The sequence below is a fragment of the Ptychodera flava genome, chromosome 19 (genome assembly GCF_041260155.1).
Source record: "Ptychodera flava strain L36383 chromosome 19, AS_Pfla_20210202, whole genome shotgun sequence".
NCBI lineage: Eukaryota > Metazoa > Hemichordata > Enteropneusta > Ptychoderidae > Ptychodera > Ptychodera flava.
The window spans coordinates 25,354,724-25,378,140 of NC_091946.1; the positions used below are offsets into that span (position 1 = coordinate 25,354,724).

A 23,417-nucleotide genomic window follows, 5' to 3' on the forward strand; every position below is an offset into this window, starting at 1 on the left:
ACCTAGAAAAGGGACAAAATATCAATGGAGAGAACTATTCTAACCTGTTGAGGGAGTTTCGGGAGGCTGACAAAAATACGACGAGGGAAAGTTGAGAAAAGGTGTCTTGTTCCATCCGGACGATGCTCCACCTCACAAGTCAGTCATTGACATGGCAACAATGCATGACTGCGGCTTCAAACTCATTCTACGTGCCACCATACTCTCCTGACCTAGCACCCTCAGACTTTCATCTCTTCCCCCACATGAAGAAATAGTTAACTGAAAAGCATTTTGTGTTTTTAAGGCATTTTTTGTCATTTTTGGTCAAAAATCTTTTTCATAAAACAATAATTGTCATAGCTTTGATATTTAGTATACAGGTTCAAAGAGGTTATCAACATGTAATATATTCAAAATATGATAAAATGTACAATTTTATAATTTTGGAGCAATATTTGCCATTTTGGTTAAAAATTGTGTTTCTAAAATCCTGCTTGTCTGATAGCTTTGATATTTGGTATACAGGTTCCTATGGTCATCCTTGTGTGATATATTGACATTGTGATGAAATCTTCTATTTTATATTTTGACACAAGTTTTACCATTTTTTGTCAAAAACTTTGTTTCGCAAAAGTTACTCATCTGATAGCATTTTGTCAAACTGCCTGAATAAGTGTCCACCCTAGTGTCAGAGACGGATTGCAAAGACACTGTATAAATGACAGTTTTCTATGCTTGCTACTGATGAATGTCTGTGTAAATATGGATCTGTAATGAAACATTCTTCTGTCATAACAATACATGGTATTGCCAAGGGACCTCTGCACTCAGTATATATTTGGTGTTATGCTATGTACGTCCTCTATATACTGTCCATGCCTAAAGTAGCTACAGGAACTTTGACCCTATGTTTCATTGTTCTCCTTGTGTAACGGTAGTTCTAGTCTGTTTGTACATCACTGTATTTACACAAAATGAATACACCTGAAAACTCCTGCATGGTAAGCCATGACAATGTTGTATTACCTATGTGGTCCAGTATTTTCAAATAGCTCAGACGTAGTACACTCTGACTCAAAATATTTAGCTATGAAGTATTTCACATGTACTTACATATTTGCTCTGCTTCAAATGCATGATTGACATAGCTACGTCTAGAACACTACAGTATGTATTCACAAAATGGGAACACGATTAGAAACAAGAAGTGACATACATGTGAAACACAAAGTTCAGTTCTAAAGAGAACAAGTGATTTATCTTCATGAAACTTGTGGAAAGAGCATTGGTTACACTGAACTGTTAGCAGAACAGGAAACAGGCAAGCTGTGTAATTGAGGAGTTGCCAACAATGTCAAATGCAATTATCGTCTAGGCTGTAAATGATTAAACAGGGAAACTCAAGGAAATTGCTAAAACTCTACCAGATTTTGTTGAAACTTTGTATGCAGGTTCTTTATGGTGATTCCAGTCACATTTGTTCAACTTGTGGTTACAGTTTTGAAAATTGTCTTATGTATTTAGGATCTGTTTGTCCCATTGCTATGGAAGTTGAAATGCATGTTCCTAAAGATGACCTCCAGTACCTAAGTTGGAGACCTTATTTGCTTTTGTCATTCTTTTTTTTCTGGTTTAAATATTTCTTGAATGGACCAATTGAAACAGAATGTGAGCTTGACGGTATTTTTTATCATTGCGCTGGGTGACCCATTTGTTGTTTGATTTTATAATACTGTCCATGTAGCTGTAGCTGAATTTGACCTTATTTCTTTTGAGAACTTTTGTAATTTGCAATCCTTACATATATGTTATTTACAATATATATATATATATATTATATATATATATATATATATATATATATATATATATATATATATATATGTATATATATATATATATATGCATGCATGCATGTCCATCCACTTCAAAAACCTACCATCTTAGTATTTGATGTACAGGAGTGGAGATAAGAATTGGTTCCAATGACAATTTCAGTGCCAAAATATACAAATGAAAGGGGAAGTTCACCAAGGATGATTTTGACAGTGGACATATTATTATAAGTGATTCATTGTTTATGCAAGGATACTCAGTATAAACAAAGGTACGTAAATACTAGCCTGGTTTAAGCATGGGTGAGTGGAAGATGGTCCCTTCCATATCACATAATGCAAACTCCAAGCTTGGAGCTTTTTTCCATGATTCAAATTACATGGGCAACTTCATATACTATTTCTATTGGTTTTTGTAAAAAATCTGTGAGTTATAAATGGCGAAAAAAGCTTTCACGGGGCAAATGACTACAAAGTTAGCACATATTTAAAAATCATTCTTGGTGAATTTCCCCTTTCATTAAAAAAAGGAAAAAAACAGCAAATAGCTAAAACTCTGTAACCACAGACCAGCTTTGGTTGAGACTTGGTATGCAGGTTCTTTAAGGTGACAAGGCACTTTTGTTAAAATTGAAGTTAAATTTTGATAGTTGTAGTTTTGTGCAATTTTCAAGTTTTTTGTCAAAAATATTCTTCCCATTGATTTGAAATTTTGAAGACATGGGGCTAGTTTCTGTCATATATATTAAAATTGTGGTTAAATTTTCATAAATTTTATATAGTATATGAAACATATTTACCATCTACCATTATCTTTTGTTCAAAAATTATTTTCTCCAAAAAGTTTTTGTCAGATGCGGCTTCGAAACATGTGTGCTTGATTCTGGGATTGTCTTCTGTCTTAGTTCTTAAAATCGTAGTAAAATTTTCATCTTTGTATTTTTGGGCAATCTTTCGCATTTGTGGTCAAAAAGTAATTTTCTCTGATTTAATGATTTAATGATTTATGGTAGGTAAAATTTATTGTAAGACCGTCAATATTTGTAAGAATTAGTGTATGACTAGCACAACAGGAGACTGCACTCTTTATTAACAGATTGAAGTCTATGCGCATCATGTTTACAAGTGAATGCAAATTTACCAGATTGTATGTTGTTGTTACATCGTTCAAGATAATAAAATATATGAAAGGTATCATATTGTGTGTTGTCCTACTTCAAATATTTTTTGTCAATAATACATAAAAAGAAATTGAATAGACTTAAGTTCACATTACGTCATTTTCAGGGTAATAAGACTGATTGATAGATCACCACAATGTCATCAGCATTAAATAAATAGTATATTTTTATATCGACTATTGAACTCACAACTGTCGGTAAGGTTATCATTGTAATTATGAATAGTATGAGGGAGAAGACTACTTTTAAGATAAGATGAGGATGTGAATGGCTGATGTCCATCAACGAGACATAGATGTAGCAAAATGCGCACACCAAAGGCAGATAATACCCCTTTTATTGTCAACATATTTCAGTCAACAGCTAGACAAGGCCACATACTATTTTTCTTCTTCAAACAGAGAAATAAACAAAACCAGGTGACATACTGAACTGGCGTTTCGTGGCAGCAAACTATAACATCATGTTCAGGGTATTATATGTTATGCAGCAGTCAATGTAATCCCCGAAGGACACCACCTCGGGCGATAGGGGTTAAATGTGGGGGGGATTAGACTGTTTGCCATGAAACTATGCCCGAGGGGATGGGGCAGTTGCCTCATATTGATCCCCCAAGTCACTTTCACGGACTTGCACAGATTTTTAAAATGTCCCATTCATTGCGGTGGGGATTTTCAAGATTGTCTTGCCCCGGGGGTGGGGCATTTGACAAATTTCTAAGACTAATTCAAGAATCCCCAACAAAGCTTATGCCCTGAGGTGGGGAGGAAGGGGGTTGACATTGACTGCCGCATGACAAACATGCAGTCTGGAATAGGTCCCACAGGAAAATTGCACAGAAGTTAGGCACAATAAATATTTGTTTCCAAAATAAGTATCACAAAAGTAGTAATTTCACAGTAATTTCTAAATTTCTTCTGAAGTACGATAGCCTGCAAAATATAACGCCCTTCGTTTAGAGGCGATATCAGGTCAAGTGCGCGCACAAACATTATCACCAAATAACAATTTTGCCACAAATTCCATTGTATGACATTTAGGGGTGGACCATTTGATATCCGGGGGGGGTCTGGAAGATTTTAGAATAAGTTTTTTTCCAGCAGATACAAGGGGAAATAATTCTGCCTTAGATGATTTTAGATAAGTGAACACACTCTGTAGATACATGCATATCATCTCTTGTGTGTTAACCAATAAATAAGTTTGTTCTCTGTTATGATTCCGACATGGACAGATCGCACTGACAAGTCAAATGACAGAATTTCAGAAGATGTTAAAACAAAACTGTCATCGTCAAGTATTATAATCATTGGCATATTTTGGCCAACCAATAAACCAATTTACATTTTCAAAAAATAAAATCAAAATAGAACTAATTTCAATTTTCAAATGGTTTTATCATCTTGATTATTAGCTTTTAGGCCTATTTCTAAATTTAAAATCTTTGGGCTGACATTGAACGTAGGAAACAGGTATGTATATGTATAGGTGTGTATACTGATGGCGCTTTGCGGGCATTCAAATTTCCCTCTGACAAACTCTATTAACAACAATGCACATTTCTGTTTTTTCAATTTACAATATACCAAATGTCCAATTTTCCAATTTCATTTGGGGCATGGCCCAGTATCTTTTCATTACTATGGTAAAAATAACTGTATTGAATTGGAATTAAGGTGTAACATTTCTCAGTGTGACCAAATATATACCGGTACTGGGGGAGGGCTTGGTTATGATAATTCGGAAAAGATACTTTTAAAAATTAGCGGGAATGAGGGACTGGTCAGTTTCTTTGGCCAGGGAGGCCATTTGATTCATGGGGTGACCCTGTGTTTTTACTTTGGTTATGGTGTCACCTATTTTGAAATGTCCAATTAGGGGGGTCAGTGTGTTTTTAAAGTTCGACGCGGGCTCATACTTGCCTAAAATGCATCAAATGCATCGTGCTAGCCATGAATTTCATCATTCAATTTCATATTCGGCGCGTAACTTTAACGATAATGAGATATATTTTTCACAGCCCCGTCCTAGTGCAAAACGTTAATATATCAGACACACATATATCTGAGATATATGTATGTTTAAAATTTTTCGGCACGCCCTTCAGGCGCATTTCTTTAAAATATCAAACAAAATTTTTCAGCATGCCCTTCAGCTGCATGACTTTCATACATCATATATATATAATATATATATATATATATATATATATATATATATATATATATATATATATATATATATATATATATATATATATATATATATATCAGAGATATCTGGATGTTTAATATTTTTGGCGCCCCCTGGCGCAGTACATCAATATATCAGAGATATATGTCAGAAATATCTTGATGTCTGTAAATTGAATGTCTGTTTTGCCAAGTGTACTAATCATTATGAAATCTACAGTTCATATGAAAAGCATGACAAGTTCCTGACAATGTATGTTTCTTCCATGAGAATTCAGTATTAGAAAGCAACATGCACTAATATATCACAATCACATTTTTCTTACAACAGTTCTGGACATGTTGTTGTGCATAAAAAGAATGGCGTACATTCACAGTTCAATAAAAATACTGTATTAAAACTTTACAATTGACACGTTTAAGTTCTTATTAGTGACATGACAACAGTTTCATTGAAACACTAAATCAAGTATGTAGAAGTCCGTTGATTTATGATAAACAGATTGATTTGGCAACATCGCTGCATTTAAAAAAGTCAACATGTGGGGAAAAAATAATGCCCCACAAAAATCTTCTAACCCTCCCAGGATATCAAATGGTCCACCCCTTAGGGGTTGATAATAATCCTAAATTTGTATCGAGATTTCAAACAGATACAATGTTTTCATTACATCATAAACAATATCAATCTGATTAAAATCAGATATAGAGTACCGCAACGTCTTCTTATGCGTAGGCGGTATTCTCTTCCTGTCGCCTCTTATATTCCTGACTTTGTACACAATAGAATTTCAATGGATAATGGTAGTTTTAGTAATTCCTTTGGGAGACAACTGATTGATCTTTGCATTCAAAACGGCTTACAGATTTTAAATGGTAGAACTGCAGGGGGTCTTTATGGAAAACCAACTTGTTACAAGGGAAATGGATTTAGTACAGTAGATTATGGTATTGTTACAAAGAATTTGGCGAACCGTATAGATTATTTCAAAGTATATGCTTTTACACATTTCTCTGATCATTGTCCAATAGGTTTTTCTATAAATATAAATAATATTGTGAAGCAGTCAATTGATGTAGCGTGTAAACCATGTTCAAGTAAATATTTTTGGAATTATAATGCTAAACAATATTTCTTAAATACTCTGCAAAGTTCATCTATTCAAGAAGACTTTAGAAATTATAATATTGAGTGTCATAGTTCCAATTCTTGTGATAATATTGTAAAAGTATTTGAAGGTATTATTCACAAAGTCTCAGATCGCTGTTTACGTAAGGTTACGCCGAAATTGAAAAAGAAGAAATCAAAACGTGGTTTTCAGCCTTGGTTTGATAAGTCTTGTTTTTCACTTCGTAAAGATCTTAAAGATTGCTGTAAATTGTTGAATCGCTACCCAAATAATCCACATATTAGAGGGAGATGTTTCACTCTAAAAAGAGAACACAAAAAATTGTTAAAATAAACGGTCAACTTTCAGAGAGAGTCAATTAAGGAAATTAGAAAGGGTTTATTCCGAAGACCATAATGATTACTGGAAATTGTGGAAGGATATTTCAGGAGTCATGTCTGTAAGAAAATCGACTCGTCTATCTCTCCTGCTGAATGGTTTTATCATTTTAAGCAGTTAGGTGATTTTCTGTGAAGAAACTGATAATGTTTCTAAACGTATCATATCTGAATTAACAAAATGGAAGATGCCAATGGATATGATGTGAACGTTATTCTTAATTCCACATTTAGAGAATTAGAAATATTTAGGCTTTGCATAAATTAAAATCAGGGAAATCCCCAGGTGTCGATGGTATTTTGAATGAAATGCTAAAATATGGTGGTTCTTCCATACTTACTCCATTGTGTTCATTATTCAATGTCATCCAACATTTCCAAATGCTTGGAAAAAAGCATATTTGGTCCCTGTGTTCAGATCAGGTGATACATGTGATCCGTCAAATTACAGAGGTATTTCTATAAATAGTTGCCTTGCAAAATTGTTTACCTCTGTGTTGAATAATAGGCTTCTAACTTTCTTAATAGCAATGGTATTCTTTCGCCATTTCAGTCTGGTTTCAGAGCAAAGAGGAGAACTGCAGATAATCTTGTTGTTTTGCGTTCTAATATCGATCAACATATCTATGCGAAATTTTATCAGTCAAGCTGTAGTCCCAGTCGTAGGTACCTTTATTGTTGTTTTGTAGATTTTCAGAAAGCATTTGACAGGGTTTGGCGTACAAGTTTACTTTGGAAATTACAGAAATATGGCATTAATGGTAATTTTTATAGCTTAATTAAGTCCATGTACCACAACATTAAGTATTGTGTGAAAAGTAACAATTGCTTTACTGAAGAATTTGACTCCAGTTTAGGAGTTAAGCAAGGGTGTAACTTAAGTCCAACTTTGTTTAATATTTTTATAAATGATCTTCCCAGTACATTTGGTTCCAGTCAGGACTGTCCTATCAAACTTAGTTAACTCCTTATCAATTGTCTAATGTATGCTGATGATCTTTTATTGATTTCAGAATCTGAAACAGGCTTACAAAGCTGCTTAGATAAACTTCATAGCTTTTGTCGTGAATGGAAATTATCTATAACATATATAAAGAAAACGAAAGTTATTGTGTTTAACAAAAGTAATCATCTTTTAAAAGGAGTTACACTCACTTACAATGGAGTGACTCTTGACTTAGTGAAAACGTACTGTTACCTTGGTTTTGTCATTACCCCAAATGGTAGATTCAAAGGTAATTTTCATAATCTTAAATTGAAGGCAATGAAAGCTCTTTTCAGCCTTCGTAAGGGCCTTCAGAATGGTTCACTTTCTGTAAAAGTTGCATTATCACTCTTTGATTATTAGATATTATTGCGCCGTACTGGCAGCCTCTGCATTTTGGAGCTCCTGAGTTTTGTTCTCTTTTGTCATCAATAGCGTCGTACAAGCTTTTCTGTACACAGTGTGGTCTTCGTGAACATTCAGAGTCTCGGTGGTTTTCAGCGGAAATTTCAAAAGTGGCCTAGTTTTGCTGTTTTTGTATGACTTTTCTTGTAAGTTTTTTGCCTGCAAGTGTCTATACACCAACATCCAGCGTCATCATTCTGTTGTTCCTTGTTCCTGGACATTCATATGGTAATCATGATTATGCAGTACAGCAGAAATCTTCTACACCTGATTGGGAAGCAAACATCCAATGAGAAGTTACCAGCTGCTGTATGGAAAGTTATCAAGTCATGTGGTCTGCATGCCAGACCATTGACTCACAGAGGGAAGAGAGCAGGTGTTTGCAAGAATCTTCGTTTAGGCAGACCAGTTCCACTCTGGAATTCTTACACCACCATTACAAAGCCAAAACTTTGCACCCTTGCATATACTGAAAACAAATGCATAAGTACAGTGGTGGACATTTTTCAACGCCAACGTTGTGTGCGCTCTAGGAATCCATCAAACCTCATCACTGTGAATAGAGAATCTGTAACATTAAAAGCTCAGAACATTCAGTTCACACTATGGAATGCATGCTCTGTTGATAAGAAGTTACAATCTGTCTCCACTTCTATAATACAAAACAAGACTGACGTATTCGTATTGACTGAAACCTGGTTCAAGGAAAACGATAATACCATAGCAGCACGGTTTTCATCATCACTTACTGGTTATGACATATATCAGGTACCACGTTCAAAACAGAAAGGTGGAGGTACAGCTGTCATAACTAAATCTAATTTAACGTTCACAACAAATAAGAATGCAGCTTTTCAATCTTTTGAAGTCATCGATGGCAACATTATCACTTCATCAGCTATGATTCGACTAATTGTTATTTATCGACCACCGAAGGGGAATATCAACAACTTCCTGTGCGAATTCGCCACCTTGTTGGAGACTGTTATTCACTCACAAGGGAGGCTGATTGTTGTCGGCGATTTCAACATCCACGTCGACAACCCCGGTGATAGAGATTCTGGAAAGTTCATCGATCTATTGGAATCTATGGGGTTGGTTCAACAGGTGATTGGTCCAACACATTTTAAGGGTCACACTCTTGATTTGGTTATCACCAGGGAAGACGACCCATGTGTTACAAACATCGAATCGGACTGGCTTCTACCATCAGACCATGCCGCTCTTCACTTTTCTACTTCTTTTACAAAACCACCCCCTTTGAAAGTCATCAGGTCTTCTAGAAAACTTACAAACATTAACATTAGTGAACTTCAACACAAGGTTGCTTTATCTCTACAATCGATGCTTACTGATGTGGACAGTTCCCCGACCGATCTTGTGCATGCATACGACAGTGCTCTATCTTCGGTTATTGACGAAAGTGCACCAGTCGTCAACAAGGTATTCTTGAATAAAGTTCGCGCTCCATGGTTTAATGAAGGACTGATTAAAGCACGACAAGATCTTCGCCGATTGGAAAGGCAGTGGAGAAAATGATGTACTACGTGCACTTGATCGAGGGCAAGATGTTATTTTAATTCTCCTTGATCTTTCGGCAGCTTTTGACACCATTGATCATGATATCTTAGTACACAGGCTCCGTTGTAGGTTTAACATTGATGGCACTGTTTTACAGTGGATTACTTCATACTTGAGAGGTAGGACAATGAGAGTTTGTGTTGGATCAGTGGTGTCAGAGGCTCAGTCATTGGATTGTGGGGTACCCCAGGGCTCTGTCCTTGGTCCTGTTCTTTTCAGTCTATACACGACACCCCTTCAGGACATTATTACAAGACATGGTTTAGAAACAATGTTCTACGCTGATGACTCCCAGCTTTATATTACTTGTTCTCATGCTTCTGTCCCCATTTCACCAATTGAAAATTGCATCGAGGAGATACGTCAGTGGATGTGTAACAACATGTTGGCTCTGAATGACAGTAAGACAGAGGTTATTAGATTTTCCTCAAAGTTTAGCAATCTGGGACGATCACGAACTTGTAATATACAGGTTGGTGAAATCAGCATCAATTCCTCTCCTGTAGTTCGTAACCTTGGTGTAATTCTAGATGCATCAGCATCCATGTCAGCCCATGTTAACAATATTTGTAAATCCGCTGCATTTGCTCTATGGAAAATTGGTAAAATACGCAAACTTCTAGATAGTAATTCCACTGAAAAATTAGTTCATGCATTCATAACATCCAGGCTTGATTATTGTAACAGTTTGCTTTTTGGCTTACCACATTATCAACTCAAGAAATTACAATTGGTTCAAAATTCTGCTGCACGTTTGGTCACACTGACTAAGAAAGCACATCATATTCAACCTGTTCTGTATAGTTTACACTGGCTTCCGGTTCATAAGCGTATCGAGTTTAAACTTTTATGTTTAACTTACAAAGTTTTACATGACATTGCTCCTCTGTATTTGAAAGAACTTTTAAATATCCGTGTTCCTGGTCGCACTCTTCGGTCGACTGCTGAGGGTGCACTAAGTTTGCATCAGCCAATTGGTAAAACTACTTTTTATGGTTATAGGTCATTTGCTATTTCAGCTCCACAGTTGTGGAATAAGCTTCCATCTGAGTTCCGCTGTTTTAACGACTATGATGTTTTTAAATCTCATGTCAAAACTTACCTTTTTAAAGATTGTTTTTATTAGTATTTTAAATATGTAATTTTTTAAACTTTAGCTTGGTATGTTCTGCGCCTTGAGGTGTTGTTTTTACACGGAAGGCGTTTTTAAAGAAATAAATATTATTATTATTATTTGATAGTTTAATTGTTCCTATTATGACATATGGCTGTGAAATATGGGGATATGAAATTAATGACAAATGTAACTTTCTCAATGATGTTAGTATATCTTATTATAGATTTATCCTAGGAGTATCTAAACATGCACCATCTGATGGTGTTGTTGGAGAGCTGGGTAGATATCCAATTCACTTTATGGTGATAAAGCACATGCTCAAATACTGGCATAGATTAGTTTTATCAGATGACATCTTACTGAGATCTGCTTATACGTCCAGGTTGAATTCAGATTGGTCTAATTATATACAAAGCATTTTGAACTCTTACAGTGGGAGTGATATATGGTCTTGTGTTTGCAATATCAATTCCACAGTTAATAATGTATATGATAGTTTTTGTGAAATGTATGAACAAACATGGCTGAGAAACATTCATAATGATACGAGGAAGTGTGGAATGCAGAGGAATAAGCTCCGAACTTACAGGCTATTTAAGACAAAAATTGAATTTGAAAGTTACTTGCTAGATATAAGATCTTGTACCTATAGGAGGTGGCTGACAAAACTAAGAATTTCGGATCACAACCTACAAATAGAACTGGGTAGAAGGTCAATTCCAAAAGTTCCTGCAAATGACAGATTCTGCAAGTTTTGTAAGTCTTTAGTTGAGGATGAATTTCACTTTGTTATAGAATGTCCAAATACAGAACGTATCGAGATGGTCTATTTTCATCCACTAGTTTGTATAGTCCAGGCTTTCTTGATTTTAATGATAGAGAAAAGTTCATATATATCTTTACTCACGAAAACAAACTACCTCTTGCCAAATTTATTTCTTGTACGTTAGTTTCTCCCCCAGCAGCAGCTTCATCCAGTCCTTGAGTGTGTTGTTGAGCAATAAAGTAAAGTATTAAAGTTTAATCAGATCGGAATAATATGTAACACAGGCATTTCTACTGGTAACACTTTGCGGTAAAAGAGGGCTCGGACAACACTTCATAAAAGATTTTTGCATCACTGTTTTGTCAATAATGATCTGGCAAACCGGCGCTACCGACAGGTTATCGTAACGTTGCTTGGATAGTCGTTCCAAAAAAGAGAACGGCGACCTGCGGCCGCCCGCCTCGAACGACTATCCAAGCAACGTTACGATAACCCGTGGCGCTACCATAGGGTATACCCGATTTGTCCAGCTGGGTCGGAAGCACAGACGAATAGGGTCGACTAGACTAGTGCTACTACGGCCCTCTCTTGAAAAATTGAACTCTCATCGACACTCTTTCTACGTATTCGATCGCCAAGACTTCGCAAAAACCAGAACCCTACTCGCCAATTTGATTATAAACTATACGTAAATACAGAGAGCATACAGAGGGCGTAGCATGCGGAAGTGCACATACACGTGACCTGTCAGAATTATTCCCACATGACAGTCTCCGGGTGCGCGCGAACTCCATAAGTGCAGTAAGGGGCGGTTTTGGCGTTGAGGGCGGAATAATGGCACCCGCGCACTTCCGCTCTCGTCAAAAAGTAAATGCGAGTTGGCAGTAGTTCAAGAGTGCGCTATGGAAGGAGGCCAACCAGTGAACGAGTCAAATTCTGTATTTGTAAATGTCTAAATTTCGATATGTGTATTTAGATGCCAAAACTCATAGTACAAACGTTATGAATGGCTGATCTATCGCATTTTTGTATCCGTAGCATACAGCAAATGAGAAAGACTATACTAAGCATATGCCTCCTATGGCCCAAGCAAAATAAAAAAATGTTGTTTTTTTTTAAGAATTTGACTGTCAGTGCATGCGCACTTATATTGTTGACCTCTGACCTATATTGTTCAAACTCAGGTGACGTATGTCACAACAGAAATATTTCGTGCTGCTAGGTTGAATTGAAAGGAGAAAAAACTTACAAAGAGACAGGGCCCTTGAAAGTTGAAAGGAGCTATTCTGTGACTGGGTATTACGGATAGCTGTATATGCAGTCCATCACAACAAAAGATCAAATAAAACCTTTGGAGCCACATTCCATTCAAGCGCATAGAACTCCCTATACAGAAAGCATAAAAAAGCGCGAAGAATAAATGATTCTATGGCGTCATTTGCGGTTTTCAAAATACATCTTATACAAACAGTGATCCGCTTGGCGTCGATGAAACTACGTTGTTTTGGTTTTTTTTGGTTTTTTTTGAAAGCTTCTGGTTTTTCACAGTGTCATATTGTCGATGCATATCTGACTGTCACTTGTTTGTGCAAATCTGAATATCATCAGTGCTATTTTTACCTTTTTCTTTATTTTGGCCCGTACGGTACCGAGCTGTTTTCAGGGCAACAACGAAAGTTTCAGGCCTGGCTATAAGTAACCAGCATATGGATAAGATATTTTTGACTATCAAAATTAACTTTGTGAATGGTATGCTTGACTACATGCGCATATCCGGTCGGTCTCCAGGTTTTAAATACATGCAAAATGTCTGTTAAAAAGAACATATTCATTTTCCCATCAGTTTTGAATATACATATACGCCTCCGTGATCGCATTGTTGACACCAACATGGTAATACTCATAAGTATTTGTAAAACTTTTGGTTCTTTGGTTCTTCTGCTTCTACAACGCTCCACAGTATGCAAAATTCAGCGGTCTGCGGTATTCGTCTGACCAGCCAACATGACTTGAAATTGGGACACAGTCGCGGAGAACCGGGTTCAAATCATAAAAATAAAACAACGATACGCTGTCTTCATTTCAACAACTCATCTCCTGACTGAATAATACTATAGAAGTGTAGACAACATATTTGAGTGCAAAAATGTATAAACTGTTTTGGCAATCCTGAGACGGTCGCAGCATGAGTCAGGTTTTCTCATCTGCAGAGTGATAGCAAGGAGGTGTGGAAGTATTTGACACTCACGACACACATGTTTTCCAACATGACTGGAGCTATTAATACTAGCATCCGGCTGAACTGATGGATTATCATTTGAGTCAAAAGTTGCGGTCCGTAGAAGATGGAGTATATTTTAAAACTTACATTTGTTTATGGCGAGCGATACCTTTCTGACGATGCTAACGATGTCGTTTCATGAAAAACTGAATTGCTTCGGGTCAGTACACGGTCAATCATGACGGCAAGAGGGAACTTATAATAGGTAAAAACAGTTCAGGTCAGTTCGCATCGTTATGGTGCGTCTGTGTGTGACACTTTGGTCACTGATCAGTGGAAAAAAGAAAGTCGTATATGACATGCTAGTTGTAAAAGCACATTTTTGCAAAAACATTTATACACGTATGTACAAGCCCACTCAATGGTGGTACATGTGAAGCCATGTTGGGTAATGAAAACATACATGTAGGTACACGTCGAGTATCGAGCACGAAAATATATGTAGTCTGTCAAATGAGACATTTTCTAAGCTTATAGAGAGATGCATGTGACTTCTCGATAATGACAAATGAAAACAAAACAATAAAATGTGACGTATACAGAACACGTATTTATGTAGGTAGGTACAGGTAGGTAGGTGTGTTTGCATATGGGTGTGTGTATATGTATATGTATGTGTGCGTGCATGTATATGTACAATATTTTCATGTACATATTCCCGTGTCATGTATGCATCTATACGTATTTCATTATGCAAACAGGAATGGGTGTATTAACACATGCATACCAACCATGCATGCATGCATGGCTGTTAGTCGACATTTATACTAAAAGTTCTTACCAGAGGCTGGTGTTTTGAACACTTTCAATAGTTCAAGGTACAGTATATGCACCACACTCCAAAATGACGCCAAAATTACAAGACGGCTACTGTAACCTCCATAAATGTAATAATCTCCACAAATGTAATATCAACCACAATTGTAATAAAATCAACAACAAATGTAATAAAATAGTCAACCATTAATGTAACAACCCGCAACCACAAATGTAGTAAACAAATTAACCATAAATGTAATAAACTTGAACTTGCATATGTGATCATTTGTTTATCAATGCCTTGAGTAAATAATAACTTTAATAAGACTAGTGTAATGTTATTGCATACTTTCCTGAAACTAGGTTTCCTTTCCGAAACAAAGAATAGAATACTTTGAGAACACTATTTGAAAACGTCGAGGTACCGATCAAACGGAAGGGGAACAGCAGCTCTAGACACTGACACTGATAATGACATAATAAGGAAGCGTCAAAATAACTCTTCAACCAGTGATACCACACAAGGTTTATGACAGATGACTCAGAACAACTAACAGAGAAATATACAACTTTATAACAGAAACTTACGACACAAACATGTTGACGAGAACATATATCCATATTTCAATCCAGTAAAAACAATACGAACACTACCTTGAACACAGTAGAACAAAATTAGACATTCTAACTTCCCCAGTGAAGGAACAAACTTCAAGTGGGACAACATAGGAATACAGACAATCTATCGATTATTCCACACAATTTATCCATTGAAGACGAATTTGAGGTGACTGATTAAGAAAGTACGGCAAATTTCGAAAAAAGCGGCGTTAAAGGATCGTATAGTTATATAGTCTCCTCTACTCTGGAGTAGAGACTGCACGGACATTCATATTACAGCTGTGTCTCGCCATGGCCAATCAGTTCTGTAAACAAAATAGGAAAACGTAAAATACACTTTCAAATATACAAAACACACTAAACACAAACAATTAAGATATGAATAATGTGTGGAGTTGCTTTCTTTATTACATAGATAAATATTTAAGAGCTAATTCCTCAATTGCGACGATAAAATAGATTTATTACATTTGTGGGTGATTTGTTTATTACTTTTATGGTTACCATTTATTACAATTGTGGTTGGTGTTTTTATTACATTTATGGGTGATTTTTGTTACATTTATGGGTAATATTACATTTATGGGTGCATTTTATTACAATTATGGTTGATGTTACATTTATGGAGATTATTACATTATGGCGGTTACAGCTACGACGTTGGAGTTTACGCTATGTAATGTGACACTTGTTGACCTCAGCGGAAGAGATCGTGCTCACCATTGACAGCGATAGATCGTGCTCACCATTGACAGCGATATCACCAGGTATACATCATAACACAAACATGTTTACCATCAGAGCGTGATCCATAAACTTTGTCTGATGCAAAAGAAGAAAGGTATGCAAATATTCACACCTAGTAACACTTGACTTAGGGGTCTTCTCCAATAATCTATCTGCCTTCCCGCCTGAAAATCGGAACTGCGCTCAAAGGTCGTTTGGGACCCATACGACCAATGTAATCGCTGTATCAAAGGTACGATCATGGTGATTGACGATAGTTAACACATGTCTGTCATAATCTACATTGTATAATTTAAATGTTGCAGCTATATGATGATGAGGTGCATCTAGATATCGTGCACGAAATATATTGTTTGTAAACAAGAAACTCGCACAGGCGCAGTTCCGATGATTGTTTCTCTTTAATAACATCATTTGGAATTTTATCGAAGATTCGATTCATTATGGAACGAAACTTTATGGTAATGCCCAATGCACTGAAAAACAAAAACAAAGTTTAGTCGAATCATAATGTCGGTTTATCTTGTGCGGTTAAATTGTAAGTGTTTTCTCATAGCCTAATAAAAATGACGCGAATGGCCTTTTCAAAAAGCCAGCAAGTCACGCGTACATCAGAGGTTTTTGGATTTGCACTTTAATGTTATGTTATGCAACACAGGGATTTTAAATATTTCAAACCTCTTTTGTTCTGTCTATTCTTGTACAATAGTTTATTACGTTCTACGCATACTGTCGCAGATTTTTTTTACTGTATAGAACCATTGTTCGAAGTCGTTTGCACATTGGTTATATCATAAATGTCACTCAGTATCATGTCCCAGGACCGGGACTGACTCGGTGTTAGTAGCGCAAACTTCAATTGAGCGACGCAGGAGTGCGGCCGCTTTCAATTTTGTGGAGTCTCTTATGGAGTGCGGTTTATGGAAGTGTGTAATGGATCGTGTTACATGCAGAAGAGGGCGGAAAAAATACACTCTAACGAGGCGAAGGGCGAGCATCGGTCTTCAGGGTGACATGCCGGTGAGTCCTGGTTGAAGCCAATCCGATGCCGCTATAATTTGCACAATATCGAGTAAAATCAAGACTATCATGCAGGGAGGCTGAAATTTGCGCGCGAACTTGTGATGTCACGGTGGTGAAAATATTGATTGACACGCGCGCACGAATCTCCTTGATTGGCGCGGTGTAGTTATCCAGGGTTGATTTCAACGAGTGATAAACTGGCATATAAATCAAAATATACACATCAAGGCGTGTCCCCAAAATCATGCTATATTGTCGTTGTTATTAGTGATATAAAAAGAATGTACTACATACACCTTTGGTAAAAGTCAGCACGTTCATCTACACTGAAGATATACGTAGATCGCGCCTCTGTCACAGATATTCGGACTCTCAAACTTTTACAATTCTTTTCTCTTATACCACTTGTAGCGGTTCATTTTAAAGCTCTTTGTAAAAGAAAACTTTCACCGGCTTCAATTTTCGAAATTCGAAAATTTCATTTTTCTCCATAGAGTAAACACAGGGATGGCGGCCATTTTGAAATTCAAGTATCGGTAAATCTTGGGTAATTTGTTTCTCTTGTACCAAAATTTGCACGGTGACCCCCGATTTTTTATTCTTGATTTGGTAAGAAATTGGTTGAAAGATTCCTTGAGGAAAGTTAGAGCGAAAGTTTAAGTCTTTCGCTTTCGAGGCGCATATCACCTTAAAGAATATTAACAATGTAAATTAAAAATGGCAAAATCTAAATGCCTTATTGGTGCATTAGGGGAGCCTTCAGTACTTACAGAGGAGGGGCGGAGGAATTCAAGTCAAACCTGTTCTCTAAAAGTTTACCTTCCCTCCATCCTAGTCTCTAAAATGTGATCCTCCTCTCTGTCCCATGTTTATAAAACTATATCCTCCCCCGCAATTGTGAGGTGAGACATTTTGCATCATGATATACATGTATATTGTTTACCAATTGCATGTATTGCAAAGAATCGGCGTATTTTACAGGTATTTTCTTATTTAGGAAATATCGTAATGGACATTTCAAGGTAAGTTATTTTTAAAACAGGCTACGGTATGTTTATAAAATCAGTTTCTGTAAAGAGTAACCCTCCCCCCCCCCCACCCCGACAGATTTGTAAAAAGCGACCCTCCCCAAGGACTGTTTTCTAAAATGTGACTCTCCCACAGTCCCCCCCCCCCACGACCTACCTCCTGTAATTACTGAAGGCTCCCTTGGTTGCTAGGGAAACCATGTAAAACTTTGCCGTGTTGATAAACAAAAACCGAACTTTGTCAATGTCTGTTCGACTATGTACCATTGCAAGTTCCTCTGAAACGATGAATATCATATGTCAATGAAATAAAACCCATGAACTACTAATAAGCTGGTAAAAGAAAATAAATTCCTCTGCCATGCCTTAATGCATTTTCAACATCTGCATAATTCGGACACAAGCGACAAACACACCGCACGTACTGACCATAAACTAAACGTTGCAGAAAATAGAATCGAGGCCGGAATTTACTGGGCTTTTACGGCCTTGAACGTGTTTCGCCAAAGTCAGGGTTTATTTTTTTATCAAGGCCAACTATTGAAACAAGCCGGTCGTTGTAGTACTGACATTCGACGAGTGAAATTCTGTTATGGTAGAATGTGCATTTACAATTCTTTTCTGATCTACCTCTTGTGGGGACTTATTTTAAAGCTCTTGGAGTTACGAAAATCGAAAATTTTATTCTTTCACATAGAGTTATCACAGAAATGGAAGCCGTTTTGAATTTCGATTTCAAATTTTTCTAACTCATCCTAGAACTGTTTCGGGATAAAATGTTTCAACTGGGTCGTTGCCGGCATCATCATATTGGCCAGGTATAAATAATGCTGGTCGTTTAGAGCATGTATTAGGCTGCGCAACATTTGGTGAAATCAAATTGTGCATTAAAGCCCCTTTAACTGTAAGGTTTGTGGCATCTGCCATTATTTTTATCCTTTTGTAAAACACTTTCCTGTTGTACTGCATGCAAAAAATGCCCGGTGATAGTCTATACGCCTGCATGTTTAATGTCCGGTGTTATTGTTCAAAACTGTATGAAAGTCGGAACTAGAATTCATCAGTCAAACAATAACATCATCTATATTTGCACACAATGCGTCGTTATTATAAATCAGATGCATTGTATGTTGACAGACTTTAAGGAGAAAGGATTAACGTAGTTTTCTTCTTCACGAAATCAAAAATATTGAAGTGCCAACGGTCCGAGCTATAAATACATGTACAATTATATAATTACATAGCTATGTATGTATGTATGTATGTGTGTATGTATGTATGTATGTATGTATGTATGTATGTATGTATGTATGTATGTATGTATGTATGTATGTATGTATGTATGTATGTATGTATGTATGTATGTATGTATGTATGTATGTATGTATGTATGTATGTATGTATGTATGTATGTATGTATGTATGTATGTATGTATGTATGAATGTATCTATGTATGTATCTATGTATGTATCTATGTATGTATCTATCTATTTATGTATATATCTATCGATGTATCTATCTATGTGTCTATCTATGTATCTATCTATGTATCTATGTATCTATCTATTTATCTATCTATCTATCTATCTATCTATCTATCTATCTATCTATCTATCTATCTATCTATCTATCTATCTATCTATCTATCTATCTATCTATCTATCTATCTATCTATCTATCTATCTATCTATCTATCAAGTTTTTGTTCTAGAATAAGGGTGACTGCCTTTTGACTGGGCGGGGAAAGAGGGGGGTTGCTTATAAAAGGCATCATGGCAGTCGATGAGAGATGTCGCAGAGACGTAAAATAAAGGGCGTATTTATTACCATTGAGTGAAGGCGTCTTGAAATTTGTACCTGTGTCGTATTTTTAAAACTATACAAAGATCCAAAAGGCAGTATATTAACTCATCAAACTGCAGCAGTACACTGGCGTATCATGGCAATACTATGGTATACTGCCGTTGTTCCTCAATCTCTAGACAATAAACCAGATGTCTTTCTTTTGTTCATTTCTCAAGATATTGTTTGGTACACTTTGTCAAGTCCTAGATCCCACTGAAATCAGTTCATATGAAGTCCGTCCAAAATAAGATCCTTGGTTACGAGGTAACTCCATTTTCTGATACATGTATGTGAAATGACTTTGGTGCAAGGAAAACAGGTTTGAATGATGCGAGATACATGTAATTTACGCTACTTAAAGAACTTCTTTCTCAATCATTGAAAATTTGAATGGTGTTCGTATCGCTTTCTAGAAAGTCCGCAATGATGTCCATGAAAAATCGGGAGTCACGTGTCAGGATCCTGTTTTTGGAATCGACGATAAATTTAGACCCAGTTTTACGGATTTCAAAAATGCTTTGGCCTCTAATTGTGGGAAAACGGACAAGCAATTGCGCCGGTCATAATCTTTTTCAGGAGTGTTTTCAGGAGCTGGTAAAAATGAGAACTTTCTCTGGTTAAGAAGTTTGCGTATTTAAAAAAATGAGCGGATTATATGCATCAGTCAATTAATCAATCGAGATCCAGCTGTGAACCGAAAAGTGTACGGCGACCATTCGAGTTGGTAAGGGACCGTCAACTGAATAATAGGTCAGTCAGTGTGTACAGATCATTTACACGCAATGCTATGAAAACATATAAGCATCTCTGTTCTTGAAAATGGGCACATAAGCCGGGTAGCTGGTTTACTCAGCTTTGGCCGGGAATCGCGGGGAATTGGTCATGATACGATTAGTCATGTACTGACTAGAGACTTGCCCTTACAGATCTTGTAATCGTGGCCGTTTGAAAACTCGCTGCATATCTTTACCATTTAAACGCTCAAAATGTAATCGACGGAGTCTAAAATCGCATCTCTAAATGCTAGTGTCTTTGATTATATAGCACGGCCTACTGTATTTAAGACAGAAGCGATTTCGACAAAACGAAAGGAATGATGATCGCCGACTGTCAAAATTAACATATTTCAATAAAAAAAAAGAATTTTACAATTACACAGCGGGAGGGATATTTTTAGAAATTTAAGGCAAGGCCTCATGTAAATCACCTGAAAATAAATTGCAGCAGCGTCGCTGCGGCTGAACAAACGCCTGCGAGGGCTTGACAGCGTTTATTCAAATTCGCCTGATTGTGTATGCAGGGTGCGTCGGCAAGCGGGTGACGAGCGGGACTACCAGACGCATACAAAGCAAGACCGACTGTGTGAGGGTGAGATTCATAAAAAAAAAGTCACTCGGCGCATGACACAACGCCTGTGCTGAGCCGTGGCGTGCTCACTCTCCGTGCTGTCGAAAGAGCAAACTTTCCGAACACCGTTGTCCATTGTCAAGGCGATACCGTAACCATGACAACTGAGCCATGGTAAGAGAAATTATAGTATTATTTTGGTACTTGCGCTTTCTAGTCGACAGCAGCTGGCCAAGCACACAGGGGCACGGGAGGTTACAACTTTCGAAGACGAGCGTGTATCAGTCGATTACGGGCGAAGTACACTGATGTTTGCTGTTCCGTTGGTCGACGCTGCCAGCGCAATCGGCGACCTGACCGAGGTCCTACATGTTATTGGTCACTAGCTCCTACATGTTATTGGTCACTAGCTCCCTGTAAAGTATCTCACGTACGACCCGTAAAACGGGTCTTTTATGTTAACACTCGACGACGTTGCAATATGTTTGCTTTTTTACCATAGTCATTTTTATTGAACGTTGACTGTTTGGGTCCGCCAGGACAGCGCCATTAGCGTTGCCATTACATGCGTACAGGAGCGAAAGAATGCGTGCATGGCTTGATTCTCGCAAACTGAGTGCTTTACATGGCGTTTGATCATGTGTTCAGTTCATGATAGGCCGCTACTGCTGTTTTTTTTATTCCAGTAATTCTTCAATCACTGTTGTTATTTGGATGACCTTTAGGGTGTAACTAGAACGATTACGCGGTCAGGGTTACACGCATGTCATTGTGCTTCGGCCACTTATTAAAAGTTATGTCGGAATTCCTCCACCACTTGTTGATTTCAGCTGTGTGGGTCGATTTCACCACTGCGGTCCGCTAGTGTCTAAACTTTGCTTTTATCATGTTAGAGATTGAACGATAATGGCGGCGAAGCTTTGGACAGAGTAAAACATATCGAGTGTACGAACAACAAACATTCTTACATTGAGAATAAACAAACATTCTTACGTGAATAGAAAACTCTGTTTCCTTTACATAAATGCCACTTCAGTGGCACGGTAGACAATGCCCGCGCTTTGGAGTCTTTTCACTGAGGACAGCGACGATACTGAACGCTTGGCGCTAGTACACTAGAACACTTGAGTTTCCTTCAGCACAAGATTCTAAGATATACAAACAAAGTAAACTTTTAAGTACTCAGAATAACATGTATTCGGCAACCACTGTCGAACAGGGTAACGCACACGACGAGCGCGTCAGAGACAGGCAAGCTGGGAATTTTGCAATGCGGACATATTGTTCTAACGCTGACCGAATAGCGAGAAACATACGTCTCGCTGTATACAGTCGACAGTCATACGTTTATCGCTGAACTCGGTATTTGTTTTTAACACACCTTCCATTTGAACGATACTGCAGCCTGAGCTGCTAAATGAACGAACACGCACATTCCGACAAATACATAAAGCACATCTGTGCATTCAAATACGCACATCCGTCGCAACCTTAACGCTTTCAGAAATTTCCCATTCAAAGAAGTTAAGGGTGAATAGATGTGACTACGCCTGTCACACACACTCGTCTTTTCACGCACTGGTTGAGAGCTGATGGCTGGATTCCATGCCACTTCTGACAGGCAACACTGGCCGGCAGAACAGGTTGACAGATCTACTATGGTCCGACAAGTTTTGCCAATTATTTAATTTGCTTCCCGCATGCGACTAGAGATCGTCCGTGCACGGGACGAGGTGCCTTTACTGAATGCCAAAACGACAATAACATCCGCTGACATCATTAGTTCACAATCAATTCCACTGTGTCAAAGTCAAACATTGTTGTGATTTCTTCAAGGTAAAAATCGGTGCATCAAAATTGGAAATTTTATAACTCTACGCATTCTTTCCTCCACGAAAACTTCAAACCATATCGCTGTAAATATCAAGAATAACCATAAGTGGTCTGTATGGAACTAGACGAAAAACCATTTCAAATTTACAAATTATTTGAAATTCAAAATGGCCGCATTACATTATGTTAGCACTACGGGGAAAATAAGTTTTCGATTTTCACAAAAACAGAACCCAGAACTTTATTTACTTCATAGGCAAAAACACGGGTTTACACAAGCGATAGACAAGTAAAGTACGGTAACAATTTTTATAACGTATTGTATTACCGAAACAGTGTTAAGGAGATACTTTTGGCTCGCTTGTACTTCTGTGGACGAAG

At 37.2% G+C, this 23,417-nt stretch overlaps 1 protein-coding gene across 2 annotated transcripts in view; it reads left to right on the forward strand.

Annotated features, from left to right (window-relative positions):
- The first annotated feature begins 16,764 nt into the window (after positions 1-16,764).
- The window catches only part of LOC139119066 (calmodulin-like), a 58,634-nt gene continuing 51,981 nt past the window's right edge, over positions 16,765-23,417 (forward strand). The window contains exon 1 of one of the 2 annotated variants that reach the window (XM_070682683.1): positions 16,765-16,979. In XM_070682683.1, coding sequence (XP_070538784.1) covers positions 16,866-16,979 — 114 coding nt within the window. In that variant the 5' untranslated portion in view covers positions 16,765-16,865. Of the gene's footprint in view, positions 16,980-21,105; positions 21,378-23,417 lie in introns of those variants that run through there. The other variant, XM_070682685.1, reaches the window with a different exon arrangement.